Below are 8,365 nucleotides of genomic sequence, written 5' to 3'. Positions count from 1 at the left end.
GCCTCCGCCGCCGCTCCCGTCCGCGGCCGAGGACGACGGCCGCTTCGCCAGCTCGACGGCGGACGAGGCGATGGCGGCGGTTGCGAGGTCGTTGATGGATGTCATTTTTCTTGGTGTTGGTGGTTTTGTCTTTTTTTTTTCTTTTTTTTTTCGTGTTGTATTCCCTGATTAGCCGCGGGAGTTTGGATACCCAGGCTCTATTTTGTATTAGCGCGAGGTAACCCAGATCAATGTCGAAAAGTGACGTAGTGGCGAAGGAAAGCGATCCAGTGGAATTGTTTCTCCTCAAGTTGCCTCAATTTCACCCGCTCGACACTCCTCTTCCCGCCATCCCCCTCGCTTGAATTATACATGACCGCCTCGACACCCCTCGTCTGAAAAACCTTGATATGGTGTGACTTCTCACCTCTGGTAGGAGGCGACCTGGGCGATTCGCTTTAACCAAAGCGTCGCCCCCGTGACCGAAGTTGCTCGAAACCCATTGATGGGGCACGGCACAACGCCTACGAGGTTCCACTGCCGCGCTTGCTACAGAGGCACACCAGTCAAGCGGCGGTGGCGGCGGGCGGTACAGGCACTAATCGAGAGCTCCAGAGCTTCCGGCCCTAGCCAGGGGCCTCTCCGTCCCTCTCTCGATTGTGGGACGACAGCATGTCAGCTGCAGCTTCACCCCACACAGCACCGACTGCGCGATCTCATCACTCACGTCAGTCCCCAGCCTCCACCCCGCATTAGCGCGAGCAGCTAGCACAGGTTGGCCATGTTCCTCATGGGGTGCCATGCTCTGGACATCTCTACATAGGTGTTGTGTCGGGCGAAAGGAACACTCTCTTGGTACATCCTAGGTATCTCATCCCTGGCCAGGCAATCGAGAATGTTGGGCGGTACGCTGTCAAACACGGCACACAGCAGCACGGAATCAGACGTGTCAGGCACCAGGCCCAGGCACTGTCTTTTGGTACCTGCATGGGATCGCGAGCGATGGCTACACAAAACAGGAACACCCGTTCAACCAGGACATTGACACGGTAGCATTTACCGTAGGGTTGAGTACGCCACACACCTGTAGGCACGGTTCAGTGGAATAAAAGTGCACATAAATTCAAGCTTCAAGCTCCAGTAGAAAAGACACAAAACCAAGTCCCCGAACCTAGCCATATCATATCATATACTCGTCCCCGATATTGCCAGCCCCCATCCCCCAGTCCTGTAAGCTCCCCGTCCGTCCTCGCCCGCATTCAAATAGTAGACAGCGCCGTGTAACTCCACATCCAGTCGAAAACACGTACCACATTAAAAAGCAGCCGAGCCCCACAGAAGCCCATAAGGAAAAAGGTATCACCCGTAGAAAGAAGGACGAGCCAGAGAAACGAAGCACCATGAGAAACCTCTAAATCAGCAAGCAGGGACAGGGTCTGCGACTTCGGCCTCGGTCGAGGCTTCAGCCTGGGCCACAGCCTCCTCCGTTGGTGCAGATGGGGTGGACGGTGCGATGGGTTCCGCCTCATCCTTGGCGCTGTTGCTCTCCCACAGCTCAAAGCTCTCACCGGTGCCCTCAATGGGCTGCAGCAGAGCAGCTTGTGGGGCGGGGGCGTTGCGCTTTCCCATAAGCTCGTCTATTGAGGCCTCAGTCTCTGGACCCTTGTTTTTGGGCGCGACCTTGGGCGCAACATCGCCAGCGACGTTGGATTCAGGCTCCTGGTACTCGTCACCGCCATGCACCGTCTCGGCGTCGTCGTAATCTCCAGGGACTATGATGACGGATCCACTGTGGCATCCTGCGGCGTAGTAGTCGGCTACGTTCATCTCCGACAGAGGGCCACGAGTCTTCTCATAGATCATGTCGTCGCCATCCAGATCTCGCCTACGGGCTGAAGATGAGGTGGTTTGGCTGATATCATCGACGGGAGGGATGTTCTCCTTGTCGCGGCCCTCGGCCGTCTCACGCCGACGCTTCTGCTCGCTCTCCTCGTCGCTGCTGATGTCCAGGACGCAGGTGCTGTGCTGCAGCAGGTTCGTCATCTCCTGCTCGGGAGTATCCTCGTGGATCTCAAAGTTCCATGAGCCATCCAGCTCGGCCCCATACAGGTCGCCGAGCAGGGAGGAAGATGGGGCGGCTGCGGCTGCCGACCGAGAAGCGTAGCTGGAGACGGTGCCCTTGAGGGCGGCATCGAGCGAAAATGGAGCACCGGCGCCCAGGCCGAAAGTGGGAGGGTCTACCCGAGTGAAAGGGCTGGCGGTCTTGCGTCGGTTCTTGGAGAGAATTCCGACGCGCTTGCTGCTACGGGTCGGAGAGCGACCGGCAGGAGCCGATAGGGGAGCCGCAGCTGGGTGCGCCGAGTTGATCTTGGAGACAGGCGACCGAGGCTTGATGATGGAGCGTGGCTTGGAGATACCCGCATGCTTTGTCCTGTTGAGGGTGGGGTAACTTGGGACTGGCGAGGGCTTGGGGAGCGATGGTGCCGGCGCCTTGGTCAGGACAAACGACGATGGTTTGAAGTAGTCGTTGGAGAAGAAGCTATCGGAGCCCTTTGTCCTCTTGGAGAAGATCACGGGGTCGACATTCTCCGAATCATCGTTGTCAATTGATTCCGCCTTTCTCTTGGAAGGTCCCGACGAGAAAGCTGAGAAATAATTTAGTTAGCATGATGGTCATCGCAGTGTTGATTGACATGAAAGCATCGCCTGTCATTTGCGCCGCTATGGATCGCATAGCAAGTCAGGTGCGGAGGCTGAACCTGCCCAAGGGGTGTTGGACCAGGGGCTGAGGGGAGCTTAGAATTGAAAGAAAGCGCGCATACCATTCTGTCTGTTCTTCAAGCTCGTGAGGTTCTGCAGCCGAGACCCATCGAGAGGGGCGAAGGGCTGGCGAGGGACAGTGCTGGCCATTGTGTATCGAGGTCGACGGCGCCGGGCCGCAATGGAGACAATTCAAGTCTGGAGGCCGTCGCTGGGTATCGGGGTCGACCCAGTCAATCACCCACGACTCTAAGGGTGGGTGCCAAGACTGCCTGTCTGTTGGACGGCTTGAGGCGGATGGTGGCGACAACGATAAAGTCAATCAGACTGTTGTTGGGCTCGAATGAATTCAATGTTTGTTTGTGCCCTATCTGGTCGCGATAGTAGAGAGACCCGTGTAGTCGGCTGAGGGGCAGAGGGGAAGTCGGGAAAAAGAGGAGACAGAGTGTGGCCAGAAGGATGTGGGAGGTGCTAGTATTCTTATTGCGAGCGCAGCTGATGAGGAGGTGGTCGCTGGAACGGGTCGGCGTGGCGAAGGTGTGGTCGCCTTGGAAGAGGCCCAACGATGGAGCGCGCGGATTGGGTGGTGCGCAATGCCGATACCACCTGAGCTGCGGGCGCGACTTAATGCGACGCACTGGATCGACGTCAAACAGGACCAGCAGCTTGGAGCGCTTCCCTGCTTGCCACGGCAGCAGATGGGGTGCGGGTCGGGGGTTTCTGGATTTTGAGTGAAGAGAAGTGCGTCTTGGTTGTCTGGCCAGAAAATTGCCTGAACGTAGAGACTGCGTCCTAGTGATATCTGGCGGGTTGGGTTGTGCGACAGCGACGGAGGGATGAGGAAACGAGTGCGCCCGAGGGCTCAGACTGTCGACTGTCCTGCAAGTCTAATTAACGGGCTGCGCAGCGTGCCTGCTCAACGTGCCGAGTCGTGGTCAAACTCGACGCGCGTGGGCGGGCTCGATCTGGCGTCGCTCCAACGGGACGGGGTCCTCGCTCAGGGGGGTGGGGAGGGGGAGGAGGCGGAATGCCCGCACAGTGCACAGTGGGCAGCCAGCAGGTGCCCACCTGCCCACCCAGGCATCAGATGGCAGCAGCTCTGCTCCGTCGCTGTTCCCCTCGCTCGTGGCCAAGTATCTTACACAGATCATGCATGCACTCATAGCATCCACTCACTCAATTTGCTGGAGTTGGGCACGCCGTCACGCACCAAGCGCCGACGCCCTCGCGCCTTCTCTGCCAGTGGCTGTCGCATCGGCCGTGGCCAGCGAACAGTGCACAGCCAGCAAAATGCACGAGGACAGGACCGGCGTCTGAGGACCTGCAGGCCGAGCGAGGGTGCTGGCAGCGGGCGCGAATGCGAAAAGGGAGGGTTTGTGCGCTGCGCGCACCACGCAAAGCTGGGCGGAGGGGTTTGACTGGCTGAGGTCTGCGCCCATCAAACCCGTCTGCCAATCATCGCGTCTCCTGCGCAGGATCGCCCCTGCGTGTCCTGACTTGAAGCCGACCCACAAGTACCTGCCCCACCACGCGTCCGTGTCTGGTCGCGCAAAGGACGAGGGCTCAAGGGGAGCGCGAGTAGAAAAACGAGAACAAAGATTAAAATACCGAGAGGCTCGTGCTCCATCCTGCAGGTTTAATGGCAGCAGAGATAATCTGGAGGCTGGGGACGAGGGGACCTCCTGACGTGCGACCGCAGGCTCTTGTGCTTGGACGTCAGAAGCCGCTCCTGCCAACCCAGAGCTGACGCTGTCTCAGGCCCAACCTGCCCTGACGTCGTTCAGAGCATCCGTTCAGAACATCTCCCGGCCGACCCTATCCCCCGCGTCCCCGAGCCCCATTCACCCGCCTACTCCAGGCATGAAGAACCCAGATACTGTCTTGGGGGCCGCGGAACAACGGCCGTGTCGATCCGTGGGCGAGGCTCTTGGGGCTCGACGACGAGCTGTCTCAGCTGGAGGGGCTGGCGGTGGGTTGATTAACTAAGCGGTGTGGGCTTCGCCAGTGGCACCATCAGACACGCGGGCCAGAGGTCGCGGCCGGTGGTGCCGTCTGCGGCCATCCTGGCCTGTCGCTTTTATGCGCCACAGACGCTATGTGTGTTGGCTCTTGGTTGGCTCTGGGGCTGTCTCGTCCTTCGGAGGCCTAGCCGCAGTGCCCAGCCGGGTTTATGCAGGCCAACTTCCACCTCCTCAATCGAGTTCAGGGAAATCCGATGACGACGAAGGTGGCGAGCTGCCGTCGGCACAGCTCGATAGTTTCTGCGCATCCTCCGTGGCCGTCTCGGCTCCCTGACCGGTTTCGGCGGCTGTGGCCATTCGCGCCTCCCCTTGGCTTGGTCTGTCTGGGCCATCTGCGGGCTGACCACCCAATTTTTCTGATCGGACTAGGAGACATCTCAAGCTGCAGAATAAGAGCTGCAAGTTGCCGTCCGTCCAACCATGGCGGCTCTGCCAGGTCCACCCCCAAGCAGGGAGAGAGAGGCAGGTTTTGTTGGACGGGCGCCTGGGCAGACTTTCGACAAGCGACCTATTCCTCCATGACCCGGAATCTCCAGATACCGGTGGTGAGAACTACCTACCCATGCCGATTGAGTCACCCTCTAGGCGCATCCTACTGGATTCCTTCCGCCGGCTGTTAGCAAGGCCGATGTGCCGTTTTTCGAGGCTGCTGCCTGCCCCGAATCCATCCTCCGGCCGGCACTAACCCAACACGGACTAGCCCACCGGTCCTTGTCCTTGGCCCGTGCTCTCCGATCCGGAGATGATTCGTCGAAGCTCGTGCTATCTTGAGCCAGAGCTGTCGAGCTCGGCTTGCTAGACAATTTGATAATACGATCAGGCAGACAGGCAGCCTACCCTGATGGCCATCTACACTTAATTTTTGAATCCTCTAGGCGCCCCTGAGTCACCGCCATAGACTAAACAAACTTGGTTCAGGCAGCATCCAATGAGAGACTTGGACGAAGCTTTGCAAGCGGGTACCTGGCTGCTGTGCCACATACAGGGCGGTTGTGCACTTCTGCCTAGAGCCTCACAAAGAACCAAGGAACTTTGCTGATTTGAAGGCAGGAGTGGAAAGTATGGGAAATGTGTGCCGATTACCTATAAGTATAGGCCATCCAGCCGTTAGATGCCCTCACTGTCTGCCACTCTTTCTCTATCTTATGCACTCTTTTCTCAGCCCCTCTCGATAGGAGCTTGGTCATCTCCTTCCATCTTCGCCGTTGGTCTCGCTTCCTCTCCCTCTTCTAATCGACATGGCACGCACCAAGCAGACTGCCCGGCGAGCCAAGCCGCAGCAAGAGCCCGACTCGGACTACACCGGCGATGAGGACGAGATTGACTCCCAAGTTGATGAGACCCAGAACGAGGACACAGAGGAAGGTGTTAGTGACGAGGAACAGCGCAAGCGTGAGGAGCTGGAGAAGGCGCCTATGAGGGCTGAGGTCAAACTTCTCGAAAAGCGCTGGACCAAGAAGGGCGTGGGATACTTCTGTGAGCCGCAGGAGGACGAGGAGATTCCAGAGCAGAAAACGAACTGGTACGAGAAGTTCGCCCTCTGCCAGACCAATGTCTACGACTCGCGCAACCAGTTCGTTACGAACAAGCAACTTTCGGTCAACTCTCCGGCCCTCAAGAAGGCGCTGAGGGAGGTTATCGGCAGCTTCCCGGGAATCTCTTTCTTCACCGATGAGATCACCCTTGGCTTTCCGCCTCGATGTCTGTATCACTACCGCAGTGAACTCCAGGCATACGCCGACAAGCTCAAGGAGGAAGAGCCCGGCTCCGAGGGCGCCGTCCACATGGTGGTGCTGATGGACTTCATCAACGAGCACTTCGCCGATACGATCAAGGAGTCCGAAAACCTTGGCAAGGAAGGCCTCATCAGCTACGACCTGCTTTGGACCATCTTCAGGCCCGGCATGCTGATCTACTCGACCGTACTCGGCCAGGCGCGTGCCTTCAAGTTAAACAGCTACGCGTACCAGAGCACTACCTGCGGCGAGTTTCTCGCTCTGCAGTGCCAGCACGTGGACTTTGACGGTGATGACTTTGGTACCCGCCAAACGTCACTTCCCGTGCGGAGGATGGAAGGCGCCGTGCCCATCGACGCCCTCTCTTCGTTTCCCATGCTGCTCCACCCCAACCCGGAGCAGGCTACCCGGGAGCTCCTGGAACGGGGACGCAAGTGGGAGGCCCACGCCGGCCAGCACTTTGTGCAGTACCGCGGCGTCGCCCTGGACAGCGAGGGCTCCCGGTTCAACATCGACAGCCGCACCATGATCGACTGCGCTACCCACCACCGCATCAACGGCAACTCGTCCTTCACCCTCAGCCCCTTCCCGCAGTCCCGGGCGGCTCGGGACGGGAAGAAGCGCAAGCAGAACCCGAGCACCACCGACGCAGAGCTGGTGCCGCAGGAGCTCAAGAAGTACACAAAGCTCACCGACGAGCAGTGCGTGCTCGCTTCCGCCATCGTGCGCGGCTTCGCCTTCTCGGAGAAGAGGTTCCTAGACTTCTTCATCAGCTGCGTCTCGCCCGTCGACTGGAACCACAAGTGCTTCGAGCAGCTCGTGCTGCCCGACAGCCAGAAGGAGCTGGTCCAAGCCCTCGTGTCGGAGCACACGCGGCGCACGACGGACCCCAAGGCCGCGGCGTTCGACGACATCGTCAAGGGTAAGGGCCGCGGCCTGATCCTGGTGCTCCACGGCCCTCCCGGCGTGGGCAAAACGCTGACGGCCGAGTGCGTGGCCGAGTTCTCGGAGCGGCCGCTCTACATCGTGTCGTCGGGCGACCTCGGCACCGACGCGTCGACGCTGGACCAGCGGCTGGCGCGCACGCTCGACTTGGCCAGCACCTGGAAGGCGGTGCTGCTGATCGACGAGGCCGACGTGTTCCTCGAGCGACGGTCGCTGCGGGACATGGCGCGCAACGCGCTCGTCAGCATCTTCCTGCGCACGCTCGAGTACTACGGCGGCATCCTGTTCATGACGACGAACCGCATCAAGACGTTCGACGACGCCTTCAAGTCGCGCATCCACGTGCCGCTGCGCTACAGCGGGCTGCCGGCGTCGAGTCGCGAGCGCATCTGGCGCAACTTCTTGTCGGCGGGCGGCGAGGCCGACGCCGACGACATCGGCGACGAGGACTACCGACGCCTGGCCGAGGGCGACCTCAACGGGCGGCAGATCAAGAACGTCGTCCGCACGGCTAGGTCGCTAGCCGCGCACAAGAAGCGCAAGCTGGACCACGCGCAGCTGCAGCAAGTCATGGACATTCAGATGGCGTTTGAGCGGGACCTGGATGGGAACGATGACGACATTGACATGGTTGAGCGCTGAAGACATTTAAGGTGTTTATTATCGGTTTATTTTCCGGTTTCTTGTCTCCTTGTTTTCACGAGCTCCTTTGTTTCTTAGATCCTTGGCCGCATTCCTGCGCCATTATATTTTTTAACATGGCCCATAGTACAACCAACGAGGCGCGAACCCGTATGTGTGTTTTCCCATATCCCATCTCATTCGCTCGACGTATCTTACGTCGATGCGGACTGCAAGGTTTTATTCGGGGAATCTGCCGTTTGGCTGGGACTGCTTTTTTTTCTTTTTTTTTTTNTTTTTTTT

At 59.0% G+C, this 8,365-nt stretch overlaps 4 protein-coding genes across 4 annotated transcripts in view; 1 reads left to right on the top strand and 3 right to left on the bottom strand.

Annotated features, from left to right (window-relative positions):
• Positions 1-105, bottom strand: part of GGTG_12289 (thymidylate kinase) — a gene marked incomplete at both ends in the record, with an annotated part of 1,227 nt that extends 1,122 nt beyond the window's left edge. The window contains one exon of the mRNA XM_009230186.1: positions 35-105. Coding sequence (XP_009228450.1) covers positions 35-105 — 71 coding nt within the window. The remainder of the gene's footprint in view (positions 1-34) is intronic.
• A 1,290-nt stretch (positions 106-1,395) lies between these two features.
• On the bottom strand, positions 1,396-2,889 carry GGTG_12288 (hypothetical protein; the record flags this gene model as incomplete). The annotated part of the gene is made up of 2 exons (XM_009230185.1): positions 1,396-2,624; positions 2,802-2,889. The coding sequence occupies 2 exons, from the start codon at positions 2,887-2,889 to the stop codon at positions 1,396-1,398; spliced, it is 1,317 nt and encodes a 438-aa protein (XP_009228449.1).
• An 809-nt stretch (positions 2,890-3,698) lies between these two features.
• Positions 3,699-4,178, bottom strand: GGTG_12287 (hypothetical protein; the record flags this gene model as incomplete). The annotated part of the gene is made up of 1 exon (XM_009230184.1): positions 3,699-4,178. The coding sequence occupies one exon, from the start codon at positions 4,176-4,178 to the stop codon at positions 3,942-3,944; it is 237 nt and encodes a 78-aa protein (XP_009228448.1). The 3' UTR covers positions 3,699-3,941.
• Positions 4,179-5,757: 1,579 nt separating this feature from the next.
• GGTG_12286 (hypothetical protein) overlaps positions 5,758-8,365 on the top strand; it is a 3,167-nt gene continuing 559 nt past the window's right edge. Inside the window, exon 1 of the mRNA XM_009230183.1 lies at positions 5,758-8,299. Coding sequence (XP_009228447.1) covers positions 5,999-8,083 — 2,085 coding nt within the window. The 5' untranslated portion in view covers positions 5,758-5,998 and the 3' untranslated portion in view covers positions 8,084-8,299. The remainder of the gene's footprint in view (positions 8,300-8,365) is intronic.

The sequence above is a fragment of the Gaeumannomyces tritici genome (genome assembly GCF_000145635.1).
Source record: "Gaeumannomyces tritici R3-111a-1 unplaced genomic scaffold supercont2.8, whole genome shotgun sequence".
Classification (NCBI taxonomy): domain Eukaryota; kingdom Fungi; phylum Ascomycota; class Sordariomycetes; order Magnaporthales; family Magnaporthaceae; genus Gaeumannomyces; species Gaeumannomyces tritici.
This window is presented reverse-complemented; position numbering and strand designations above follow the sequence as displayed.